General features: G+C 48.3%; 5 protein-coding genes across 5 annotated transcripts; 4 read left to right on the forward strand and 1 right to left on the reverse strand.

Moving 5' to 3' along the window:
- Positions 1-609: 609 nt before the first annotated feature.
- On the forward strand, positions 610-1,623 carry BU24DRAFT_452318 (uncharacterized protein; the record flags this gene model as incomplete). Its single annotated transcript, XM_033531180.1, has 4 exons — positions 610-694; positions 736-1,095; positions 1,206-1,261; positions 1,316-1,623. 3 exons carry the CDS (start codon positions 610-612, stop codon positions 1,223-1,225), a joined length of 465 nt encoding a protein of 154 aa, XP_033381754.1. The 3' UTR covers positions 1,226-1,261; positions 1,316-1,623.
- Positions 1,624-4,545: 2,922 nt separating this feature from the next.
- On the forward strand, positions 4,546-5,231 carry BU24DRAFT_350384 (uncharacterized protein; the record flags this gene model as incomplete). Its single annotated transcript, XM_033523641.1, has 2 exons — positions 4,546-4,771; positions 4,864-5,231. The coding sequence occupies 2 exons, from the start codon at positions 4,546-4,548 to the stop codon at positions 5,229-5,231; spliced, it is 594 nt and encodes a 197-aa protein (XP_033381755.1).
- A 1,562-nt stretch (positions 5,232-6,793) lies between these two features.
- BU24DRAFT_411156 (uncharacterized protein) lies at positions 6,794-7,920 on the reverse strand (the record flags this gene model as incomplete). The annotated part of the gene is made up of 2 exons (XM_033526032.1): positions 6,794-7,655; positions 7,691-7,920. The coding sequence occupies 2 exons, from the start codon at positions 7,918-7,920 to the stop codon at positions 6,794-6,796; spliced, it is 1,092 nt and encodes a 363-aa protein (XP_033381756.1).
- Positions 7,921-8,357: 437 nt separating this feature from the next.
- BU24DRAFT_464201 (uncharacterized protein) lies at positions 8,358-9,187 on the forward strand (the record flags this gene model as incomplete). The annotated part of the gene is made up of 2 exons (XM_033532186.1): positions 8,358-8,539; positions 8,593-9,187. The coding sequence occupies 2 exons, from the start codon at positions 8,358-8,360 to the stop codon at positions 9,185-9,187; spliced, it is 777 nt and encodes a 258-aa protein (XP_033381757.1).
- A 920-nt stretch (positions 9,188-10,107) lies between these two features.
- BU24DRAFT_331283 (uncharacterized protein) lies at positions 10,108-10,410 on the forward strand (the record flags this gene model as incomplete). The annotated part of the gene is made up of 1 exon (XM_033523035.1): positions 10,108-10,410. A coding segment is annotated over one exon (303 nt), but the record flags the coding sequence as incomplete, so codon positions are not given.
- Between the last annotated feature and the right edge of the window lie 2,549 nt (positions 10,411-12,959).

Here is a 12,959-nt window from a genome sequence, read left to right on the forward strand (position 1 = left end):
TCTGGCATACAAGGATCGTTTTGTCTCCTGCAGGCGCCACTTGAGCGCTGAGCTTGGTTCTCCTGGATTGCCTGATAGTCCTGAAAATGGTTTCCGATGGGGCCTGGGGGGTGGGAGGGACGACGATGCTGTCGCAAAGCTATGCGCGGTGGAGAGAGGGTAGGCGTCACTACCAGACAAGGGGCAAAGTAGGTGGGTGGAGTGAAGCAGCAACCATCAATACCACTGAGCGTAATACACTCAGCCCTCAAAACAGCCAGATCGGGATCAAGGGAAGAGGAGGGGGAGGGGGTGTGCGGCTTGAGAGTCAGTTAAGTGTCCCTGCGCACAAATAGTCGTCGTTCGTAAGTGCAACTCCAGTAGTGTCTGAAGTTAAGAAACTGCCGCGTTTTGTGTGTGGGGGGGCGAGGATTTGGGAGTGCCACAGACTGGCCGTGCACAAGCACCAAAGCCCTTAGGCAGGGGTCTTGTCTACAACGTTCTCTAGTCAGAGAAGGCAAGTCGGATGCTTCGACGTTGGAGTTGGACCCCCTACCTACCTAGAGACTTCGTAGCCTTTCGAAGGCCAGTGGTATCATCATTCCCTGGCTCTTCAAACAGGAATAGGGGATGGCGGCACTGCCCGGCGCTGTGGCCTTTCCTTTACCTAAGCATACGGTATACCCTCCCTACACAGAGCTTTACAGTACACGGAGTACGTACTACGTACTACCTTGTACGTACACATTACTGTAGGTCGTGGTAGAAGCAGCGTCGAATCTCTCTTGTCGACAAAGAAAGGCCCTACTACGAGTAGTCGGGTCATAGTTACCATCAGTGACCAGCCTACCCACCACTCCGGCGACCAAGTGGCGGGAGCTCAGAAGGATACACAAGAGCGGCAACATGCATGCCCTGGCGCCTACTCAAGTCTCACCCACCGAGACTCTGCCGTGAGAGCCCTTTGCCATAGGACGGCGACCTCCAGTAGTTGCAAATTCGACGAAGTCTCTTACGCCATGAACCTGGCCTGGCTGCCTCCAGTCATTCAACTCTGCCCTACATTTCCCACAAGCATCGTAGCACCTGGTCTGTACTGTCCAAGTGGGCGCCCGGGTTAGCACACATCACTCCTGAAATCCCCCTCGAGAGATTTGGACGGAGAACTCCACCACTGTCTCCAATGCACACTATGACAGCGGCTAACTACTGCTGACATGCCCCAGTGCCAGACGACTCGCAATGACGAAAAGAGTGCACACGCCTATATTTGCGACTACAAGTACGCATTTGGTCTCAGGGTGTTCCGCATACTGTGTAATAACAAAAGTACCAGAATAGTGGATATCGACAATAAGAAAGCGGATACGGAGTGCACAATGCGGCGTAGCATCTAACCATTACCCGCACTGTTAATATGGGTGAGATGTACACTACTCGACCGTTGGAATACGAGATGAACTTGCGCTCTGTCATCACAAGGCTGGAGCGGAACTAAGATTTCGTCCACGACAGGCTGTTGTTGTCTTTCAGTAATTGTCACTTCCCGAATCACCCGGGATAATGGTGGTGAACAGTGAATGCGAATAACACTGTAGGGCGCATTACATAACCAGAAAGAAATGGAAGCATCGTTCCTTGGCCATACGCCTCTTTGTTCTCGCTCGCACGGTGCACGGCGGGCTGACCTCCTTGCTCTTAGATTCGTACTTGTACTTTGTATTATTGCTGAAGATGTCATGCAGCCTCCCGCCAACAGAAGGATCCTGATGGCTAGCTTGTATCTGGTCGAGCGCATGGCCACACGAGCCATGTTGCTGCATTACCAGGTGGAAGTGCCTCGGCGTAACAGCTGCCCTTCATTGGTCCAAACTGGTAGGCTTTGACCACAAGATAACTCCCGGGCATCGTAGCGCGCATGAAACAATACTTCTGTGAACAACCAGGACCTTGTTTGCGCCGGCGGTTTATTGGTCGCCCATCGGTTGTTCAATCGCGTGTCGACGGCGCAATCTTATTTCTCGACGGACTATCGACCATGTTTTGCATGAATGAAATGCGGCAATCTCCAAGTCTTCAAAGATCGTGTCTCCAGAGTGTTGGTAGATTTTGCCGCGTGTGATGGGATGAGATTGAACGATTTTGGTACACCCACGAGCCTTTCGCCTTGCGTAGAGCAGGCTTGTGCAGTATCGAACAAGGCAAGGGAGAGAAAACCTATGATGCGAAGCACCCCACGTCCATAACCCGGATGGGTGCTGCTTGATTTCAACTGCACGCGACAGTGCTGCTCACTCGAATCAATTTACCTTGCCAAGTCCAGCTCTGAATGAAGGTAGATGATCTCCACTGTCAGATCATGTTCATCCCTATCCTCATCCATCCCATCCTATTATACGGCCCGGCCACGGTGTTGCGCTAAAGAAGCAGGCACGATGGCTGGTAAGAATGCATGAAGCTGTATCTAAGAATCGTATACTCCGTATATCGAACGTAAACCGTACCCTCAGGTGCGGTGTGCATGTTGGAATGGCCGGCCCTGTGCATCTTCCGTCATCTTTTCTGTAGTGACCATTGTCGGTTGCTCCCGCGAAGCATTGCTTGTGTGAGTGAGCAGGAGTGGACTTTGCCTAGCTCAGTCAATCTGTAGCGGCCAACCACGTCAGTCACTCGAATCGCTATGAGATCCCAAGTCCTTGGTTCCTGCTCGCGATTTACAAGGGCCGTCTCGGACACGCCGCGTGCCTGAGCGTACAACAGGGTTGGGGGTTGAACTGATCAGCATAGCTGAGGGGCAACTCTGGGAGTCTGGGTACGAATGCAGGCTGGCATTCTCGCTTCGTCCTACCGCTCCGCGTTTGCCCTGGCATCCACCAGCGCAGTGCTTCCACGATGCCTCTAGAAGCATTGCGTATCCTTCGTCAATAATTTTAGTTCAGGGTCGACTCCCCAACCAGTCCTATCAGATAAATGTAGGGTAAACTCCTTATGACAGGCCTGACCTTCGCATGATATTGGTAGGATTTGATCTTGGCAACATCCCCCCTTCCTCCAAGTTCGCCCTTTATAACGCAGGGCCCACGCCGACCATTACGCTTCCCCAGGACCCGCTAGCAGGCAAGTAAAGCCTTGGTCATGTGTGGCGCTGGTTCGAGCGACATCTGACAGCGCGTGGTTTACCAGAAGTGTCGTAGTATTCCATTCTATGTAATGGCGATTTAGAGCCTACGTCAGCCGCTGACAAAGGCTGTACGGTTCAAGAGAGTATGGGCGTGTGCATAAATGAGGAAAGCATTCCCAGCTTCCGACTGAGGGACCATGGGCGGCAAATCTTGGTGGAGATGGTGTAGCAAAGCGGTCATATTCGGCGAATGGGTTGCATCAGGCAGACCTGCCCTGTTTTTGGTGCGAGGGGTAAGTCACCGACGGCAGTGCTACTGCTCCCAGGGGCGACATGGATCTTCGTAGGGCATACGGAATATTGGTCGAGTACACAGTATGTATTGGAAAAAGCATAACTAGATGTTTACACTTTACCCTTCTCCAGTTTGCTTACCGGGGATCCAGGTTGATTCTGATTGCGAAGGTCTTTGTCAGCAGATCCCGGAATAGTGGATCCGTGCCTACCGCAAAGTCAATACTCACGTTGTTCTTGGCATCAGTATTGCTCTCTTCTCATCCTCGTCCTCATGCTGTCTCCAAGGCATTATTATTGACCATTTACGAATGATCAGCACCCTTGTAAACGTTATTTTCATCGATTTTCGAACGCTCGGCAAACGGGCTTGGTGGATCAGCAACCATAATTTACCTAGTTGTGTACCTAGGTATCCAAAGTGACTGGTCTGACAGTCAAGATCACGGGTCATGCTATCGTCAGCACAGAGCGGCTGAACTGCCCTCTGCCTTATTGTATACTAGGGATAGTGATCATTTGCTACTCGTCAAGATGAACGAAGCACTGTTCGAACGATCTCATGCACTTTTGTGTTGATACAATCTAGAAGCTGAATACCTAGATACGTAACACAGCATACGGCAATTGATGAAATCCAATAGCCACCTGCAGCAGCGAGTGTCGAATCAAAAACATGATAGCCAGTATAATTGGTTGGCTGTGCCGAATCGGGTCAAATCCACCTATAGAGTTACCAAGAGAAATGAGGGGGATCCTATATCGGCCACCCCAGATCAAGGCTTTTATGTTTTAACCTATGCTACAGGATATCGACCAGCAGCTACAGGATATCAACCAGCAATTTAGGAGCGTTTGAGTAGAGATAAGATGGCACAATTTCATATTGCGAGCGCTGGGTAGTAATAGCATTGCAATGATTTGTAAAGGCGACGTCGAGCCCCACCAATCAGGAGGAATGGAACCCGCATTTGGCTTGGCGAAACTTATCGCAACTTTTGGATGATGCATCTTCATATTCTCCAATCTTTGGAACTCACCGTAACTACAACCTGACGACTCCAACAGTACTACTCTCGTGATTTTAAGAATCGAATACGTGTTGACATACCGCTTTTGCCAACGACTTCTCCGACACACGTTCGCTCGCCATGGAGGACGATAAGCAAAACGCCAACCCCACTATCCTCAACCCCTCAGACCTTCCCTCTCGCCATAGGGAAGCAGTCGCGAAGAAGCGGGAGGATGGAGGCACAGGGCTCTTTGATGATCTCATTCCTGCATACAACTACCTGAATGATCCCTTCGAGCAGTCATATTCGTCCTCCGACTCCGATGACGGCTCCGTGGAAGACATTGATGAGCAAGAGATTTATGGTGCGTAGCTTGTGAGGCTTTCAACATCATCGTGATTTGTATTTTGCATATTCGGCAAAGGAAGATTTGGCTAATCTGTGTCTTCTCTTTAGACCTCATATCGTCCATTTCCGATCCCGAACATCCCCTCTCCCTTGGTTCCCTGGCTGTTGTCAACCTACCGGACATCTTCATACAGCCACCGCAATCTCCACACTCGTCTATAAGCACTGTCCTTGTAGAAATAACACCCACGATTACACACTGCTCCTTAGCTACCGTCATTGGCTTGGGAGTTCGCGTCCGACTTGAGCAAGCGCTGCCTCCCCGGTTCCGAATTGATGTTCGCATCAAGAAGGGTACGCATAGCACTGATGAGGCAGTCAACAAACAGCTTGGTGATAAAGAAAGAGTTGCTGCTGCATTGGAGAACGGTACACTTATGGGTGTCATAAGGAAGATGCTCGTAACTTGCGAGTAGACCGGAAATCCTCCACTTTTGCTTGAACGACGATAAGATCCAATCTAAGCACTCCAACAACAGCGCCTAGGCATTATGGAGGAGTGGCAAGTCAAAACAAACACGCAAATCCGTTATTTGGGAAGATACAAGATCGATCTCTCGGCTACCATTACCCTGACCTCCCCCGGCTCCAACATGAGCTCAACCAGCTATAGTCCACGATGAGACCTATAAGTCATCACATGGGTGCGCATCACCTCGGCTTCGCAACAATGTCCAGAAAACCGGGCCAAAAATCAATATACCAACTTCCAAGAAACCTGCCCCTTTTCGGAACGTGCTACTGCATCTTCTCGCGGGTCACGCATTCAGGCACTATCGGAATGCACGTGCGCTGCAGGAACTGACCCTGCGTCGATCCGCCTACCTTTAACGCATGTAATATAGGCACACATGCTTGCGAACCGGAATTTTTCCCTTACCACAGACGAGATGTACTTGGCTTCAATCGTTAAACTCCGTGCCGCGTGGCCTTGCTTTCGCTTCTGCAGTATGTGCTGAATGCTGCTGCATTCAGCCGGTAAATATCCCACACTTACGCCTATACCTTCTGTAACGACCAGTACTATCACAACCCTTTTCCGAATAAAGGCCGCGGAATATAAGCCAATTGGAAAAGCTCTGTCATCTAGCGTTTACCACGTTAAATCTAACGTCGTTCATTTGGGATCTTGTTACCCCTAACCGTTATCAATCATCACAAGCACCACGGCGGATAGCTATTTGCCAAAAGTAGATACAATTTGTACATACATTCCAGTCGAGTAGTGTTTATACATGGACTCAGTGCTATTTGTTCAATTCTGAATACTTTCTTTTGTGAGGCGTAGCGCTATGTATATATCAATTCACATCTATTTGCGACGAATCCCTACAAACAATTCCTCAAGCCGCAACAGCCTCACATCTGTGAACACTCCAACTTCATACTCTGCATTGCCATATCTTCGGATGATTATTGACCTTGTGATACATAGCATTGATAGATAATGGAACAAGTATAGATGTTGGTACTATTTTTTTCGATTTTATTAGATGTTTCCATTTCAGATAGAGATTGTAACTCTCACAAACCCTAAAGCATAAGAGAAATCATACATCACAAGCTTTTATAAAACAGACTAAAGGCAATTAATCACTTCACTTATCACAACATAGCTCATGATTCCAAAGGATGGTAATTTTAGTCTTGAATGGTGCACTTATTTGTTACATGAAGTGAGTCTAAGAAAAGAGATGTTCCTTGCTGACGGCGGCGTGCTCATTGATCCGGACACTCTCGACATGTCTCTCGATCAATCAATGTGCTCGGATTCGGGCGTTCGTTCGTGATTGGAAGTTGATGGAGTGGAGTTGTTGATGGGGATTTTGGGGGTATCGGTTTCGTACCTACTGGCTGTTTGGGAGAGTGTGTTCGTGAGCCGCAGGAGTGGTTCTATAAATGACGGCTTAGGCATGAAAAGAGTTTCTTGCATATCCCTTGCAGGATGTTGTTGTGGCAAGAACAGTGCGTCGAAGTTCTAGAATTTATTTTCTGCCCATCGGATGGCATGTCCTTCCAATCGGATGGCATGTTCTTCCAATCGGATGGCATATTCTTCCAATCGGATGGCAGGTCTTTCTACTTGGATGGTATGTGCTCTCAATCGGATGGCATGTTCTTCCAATCGGATAGCATATTCTTTCATTCGGATGGCATGTTCTTCCAATCGAATGGCATGTTCTTCCAATCGAATGGCCTCGGTGACTTCTGACAATGTAGGATTTTCAGATAGCCTTGCTTTAGACTTCACGGCTATAAGCTCAATCCTGCAACCCAATGTTCGGGAAGGTAGACCGAGCTCCTGTCTAAAGTGAACCGTGGCCGGCGGGCCGAGTGTGACTCCCTGAAGAAAGGAATCTCGTACTTTTTCGAGATCAAGATCGGTCACCTCTATCCTGATCACTGTCTGCGAACCACAATCAGACAAGTTGCCGAAGTATAGTGGTTTAGGAAGAAACCAAGGGAACCGAATCTCTCTGATAGCTCTACGATGGATGTGTTGCATGTGGTTCCATATCTTAAATAGTGTCCTTACGTTTGTAAACGTGAATTCATTTCCGAAGTAGACACGCAGCCCAATCTCAAGATACAGTTGGCGACAAGTTGCTGGGGCCAATGGCATTCCTTCACGTACGTTGATTCTAGGTTTGTAGACTCTTGGAGGCCGATTTGCTCCATTTGTGGTCGTTCGCTTTGCTGGTGAAGGGGAAGGGAGAGGGTCCTTCTTCCTAGATTTGGAAGTGTGGATTTTACCACCCGTCACAGCCATAGTAAGGATAAGATTACGCAATTCCCCGGGGAGCTTGAGCAAAGGGGAGTTCACAGCGTTCCACTCAGCACTAGAGAAGTCAGCGACACGTCGTTGAAGTCATACTGGTCCACTTGCATTGTGGCACGGGGATCATCAGGTGGGATGCGTGCATCGAGCAAACCGTCCTGGTTGCGCTTCATCTTGATGAGATGTCTCGGTGTCTTTTCAAGGACCAGATTGATCATGTAGTTCGGAGGCAACATCTCAGTGCCTTGTTGAGATGCGGACTTGTCGCCAAAGCGTAGCAAGGACGAAACTACTGCTTGAGTCAAATTCTGCGGGGTACTCGCCATGGTCGCTAGACCATGAGCTGGATAGTTTGATACTCTTTTCTTGCTCGCACATTGAGGTTGGCTATTCTTCTTGCTTGTGGCTGCTCTCGGTTGTTGTTCGTTGTGGCCAAAACAGCACGGTCAAAGAGGTTGAGAAGTAGGCGCTCGGGTCACGAATGGAGGAATGGTTGAGAACAAGTGGCCTAACAATCTGTACTTTTATGAGTAGTGGGGGGCAACAAGTGAAAGAAAGTGAATTGAGGTGATTGTTGTTTATAGTGAAGCCTGGACCAAACACTGTCGCGTCCACTTTGATCCCTACCAAGACGCGGCGCTCGATCACTAGAGTGATTCTTGCTGCTCGTTTTCACTGTGGTATATAAGGACCCAATCCGCCCAATACCTTGCTTGCTTGGAGCCGTGCCTGCTTTGCAATTCACAACCTTTGGCAGCGGATCATGGCACTCACAGAACGGCCACGCCGTAGGAGCTCGGAGACAAGCAGCCGCAGCATGATTGCGAAAGGTCTGAATGCTAATTTAGTTGTTAAGTCCGGCAACGACTCTCGGCCGCCAATGAAGAAACGTCGCAACGGCATGCTCGACCTCAGGATATCTATAAAGTCACCTCGATTCCAAATGTAAGTGAAAAGATGTTATCAAGCTTTATGCTACAAGTCTGACAAGAGTAAAGCTCGAGAGAAAACTCACTGGGATCGCCATTGCTACGCCTGCCTGCGGAGATTCGATGTAAAATTTACGAGTACGCCCTAGGCGGATATGACATCTCCATCGTTCGTCGAATTGCGAGCACCTCCGGCAATGCTACAGATTTCCTGTCTTTCTACGATGGTGTTGAGATTCCGCGCGGGAGCAGGTCGATTGAGAAGCCAAATATTGGGCTTCTTCGAGTGTCGCGGCAAATTTATGTCGAAACTGCCTTGCTGCCGTACGTCTACAATACCTTCTGCTTTGACCTTGCTCTCGGGAATTCTACATTCACGCCTTGGATGAAAGCACGGCGGCCAGCGCAGAGACGAGCAGTGCATTGTATTAGGCTGCATTACCGCCACCTGGTTTCCATATTCGCCGAGCGACGCAAGCCGCTCAGAGCCTTCTTCCCAAACCTCAAGTACATCGACGGTACGGATTACATGGTTAAGTACATGGTTAAGTACATAGCCCCAGCAAGTGCCAGCCATCTGGAAGCAAGAATTAGGGATGCAGAAGGCGACGATGTACGTTTGATACTTCAACCCCGGGCCCAATCTCCCGTACACACTGAATAGGCATGCATAAGGCGGCAAGGACTCACAATCCTTGAATCGCCTCGGATGTTCTACTGAGCTAGGATCACGAAAAAGACGAGAGAGTACTGTTTCCCAAGGAAATTCAATCCAGGCACCCGAAGATCAGGTTACACTAGCGTGGGAATATTGTGTCGATCGGTATGGTCATTCAGGGTGTGGATTCAAAAGTCGACTTAATGCAAACCGGCTGTGAGAATGGTATTGAATGAAAAGGTGTTTTCAATGTACTTGCACAGCTGCCCTAATGTCGTCTTGAGCATCCAAACTTACAGTGTGAGCTCAGTAGTAGTTCAAGTGAAGGCCAGAATGTATGATCCTACTGACCTGGTTCGTGACCGCCCACAAACCAATGCAGAAATCATCTCGTGCCTAGTTGAACAGATCGCCCAAGACTCCATGAGTGACCTCCCAATAGCCTAGCTTGCATCTTCTTCTAAAGACCTGATAAATTAGGCAAATCTGAGCAAACCCAGTAAATCACATGTGTGGGAGGTAGTGAAAGCAAGGCAGACCTGACGCAGATTCACTTGAGAGCCTCCGCTGTGGCCTGCAATTTTCCTCCCCCACTCAGCTGTCTGATAATTCCTGCCCTCGGTTGCCAAATAGTGAAGGAGGGCCAGCTCAAACTCACTCTTCACCGCTTTCTCTCCCGCACCAACAACCTTCTCCCTCACCAACAACCTTCCCCAGGCACATCCACGACAACATGGCGCCTAAAAAACCAGATGAGGCTGAAAGAGCCAGAACTCCGATCAGAAGGTCGGCAGCAGGGATCAGGAAGCAAAAACCAGTACCTGGGCCCAAGCTCTCCACAAACGCGGAGGACAAGACTTCCAGTGACGTACAAAACACGATGTGAGTGAGATCGGACTTCTCGAGAGCTTCAACTGAATATTGGCAGCACCCTTCTCAATCAAAAGCAGTCGCCTTTTCTCCGCCTTCCGGCCGAGTTGAGGAATCAGATATATGAATACTACTTCGAAGAGGGCTCAGTTTACTTGGATGACTCTGAGATATACTACGCCGACTCCAGTTCTTTTCGTGCCTTCAATTATATTGGACTCATTCTCGTCTGTCGGCAAATTCACGCAGATACGGCATTATTTCCATACACCAAGCTTTTGTTTAATTTCGCATGGTTCACAAGTGGGCAGATTGGGGCCTGGATCGAGAAAAGGTCTCAGATCCAGAAGGAAGCCATTAAGAAACTCTATGTGGATTATATGGCCATCGGGGATTTAGATGATACCGAACAAGGCGTTTGCCGCTTGAAGGAACTGGTTGCGCTTAAACACGTCTTTCTGTACAGTGGGTGGCCACAGATGTCGCCCGACGAAGTGGAGATGTGGAAGAGCGATAATATTCAATACTTCCGTCAGCTGTTCCAAGTCCCACACCTGCAGATCATCGCCTGCACAAATGGCGACCTGGGAGAATGGAATGTCTATGAATTCCGGTTAGATTTCGATGTTAAGCCAACGTCCCCTTGAGCGCGACTGAACTGTTTCTGGCAAAAAACAGTCCACGTCTTCCATCTTTGGTAACCTAATTCTTCATTGTAACACTCGACGAATCTTGGAAGTTTGGTCTGGATGAAATTTAAATGAAATTCAAGCATGCCTGTACGGTCGCGAATCTGATTTCCAATGTGTGTACTGTGTATTTCCACAACGTGTGATTTTTTGACAGTTGTTTTGATTACCAGTGCAAATCGGCGACACACAACATAAACTGTCCTAGAATCCATATACTAACTATAGATATAGAATAGGGCAGAGACAAAGTCACATATAATCGTAGGGGAAAAAGGGCACCGCTACTCTTTCACACATATCCCAGTCTATAGGGGGTTTGTTTTCAAGTTAGGGGTGACAAGTGTAAGTAGAAAATGGATTTGTGAAAAAACTACAGCTCTGGCCCGCAGCAAAAGTACGATATATGTTAAGAAATTTGATTAGATTATGCTTTGAAATAATGACCTGTGTGGCCGACTGCTGAAGGAGAGATGATGCGATATGAGGAAGATTTGTTTTGATATCTCTACTTTGAGGTATTGAATCATTTTGTATATCTGTGTGCACATAGGACTAGATAAAGTTTGACGTAAGCCAGTGTTTGTGGAAGGATTGTTTTACACGATTATTTATCCCTTTACTTGTGCATGTATGTTTGTAAACAGAAGAGTGGGCGGTGTTGACATGTAGTATATCAGAGATGAAAGTTTTCTAAATGCCGCGTCCATATCTATCGTGATGTAGGACATCCTCAGTCTTTGTAGTAATATATTCTCTTCTGTGTGATACTTCATATTCCATACTGTGGTTTAAGCCATCAATAAACCAACACAAAAGGATCAACTGAACAACACGAACCCTCGCCGCCTTAACAAAAGCCCTGAATATCACTTCTTTCAATACCCAAGTGCCAGGAACGCGACATCTCATTGCACTGCAAGCAGCTCATTCTCAACAAGTAATGACCTCACGATGATACAATATAACAATCCATCACCACACCAACAACCCCCGACTCTCCGTCCTCATCCACGGTTATCATCTATTTCTTCATTCGCAACCGTACAAAAATGCCACTATGTACCTGAAAAATCACGACCGCATTGAAGAACACAGATATCGATGTCTTGTCCGGAGATCGCGGGATGCCGCGGGTGCTGTACCAGAACCGTCGTGCAACATCAAAAGCATATGAAAAACCACACTAGCTGAAAACCCCGGAAAGCTGTGGAACAAACAACGCGAATTCACAACGTGAATCGCCGATCTGACAGATGCTAGCATGCAAGTTTACGTCTCAGTACCTTGAAGACATGCTTTAGTCCTGTATTCGTCATGGGAACGGTGTGGCTGATGGGAACAAAGTCTGACGATTTGCGCTACTTGTTTGTGTTTGGTAACAGTTCAAGTTTGTACCTCAACTGACAGCATCTTGTACTTATTCCAAGCGTAGGTTTCTGCATCTATCTAAGACATTAATTGCAGCATGTTATTCGCAATCGCAGCGGGATATTGAGGAAGATGGACTGAAGTTGCGAAATGACGTAAGAGGCCCGGCACTAGTTGATTTCCACCGTTGGAGTCTTGGAAAACAGGGATTAAACATTGTGTTTCCAGGATTGGCAGGGTCCTTACTGGTAAATGACTAGCGCATCGGCACTAGCCACCTGAGCCACATCAGCGTTCGTCTTTCGACAACCTCCCCCGCGCTTTGCATTTCTTGGACTCTTTCCCAGTGGTGGTGGAATTCCCGATTATCATTCATATGTCGCGAACCGACGAAGTCGAAGGTGTGCACGACGAAGGGGCGCGAGAGGAGGTGGTGGAGACGGAGCAGCAGAAAGACGGAGGTAACGAAGCACCAAGACGAAGTGGGGAAGACGAGCACGAACACAAGGAAAAGGCCGCGGCCTTGATTCAGCGCAATTATCGAGGATATAGAGAGAGAAGGAAACTCAAGGGATGGGAACTCGATGCCAGTTCAAGATGGGCCGAGGTATGAAGTTCTCCATCCGGTCTGTCTCGTACAGACTTCTCCGCATTGTCTTGGAGCCATCCGCTAATTCGAACAGGCCATCAAAGAAGGTCAGCTCCCCTCCCTATAATTCATAATGAGCGCAAGAATACTAAATATTTGAAGCAAAATGGCGCAATGTAACACGGCCTCTTTCTCCCTCGGAGCGATCACAGCAAACCGGCCAACCGTCATCGCCGGAAGACCGCCCACGAGCCACCTC

The sequence above is a fragment of the Aaosphaeria arxii genome, assembly GCF_010015735.1.
Source record: "Aaosphaeria arxii CBS 175.79 unplaced genomic scaffold BU24scaffold_6, whole genome shotgun sequence".
NCBI lineage: Eukaryota > Fungi > Ascomycota > Dothideomycetes > Pleosporales > Aaosphaeria > Aaosphaeria arxii.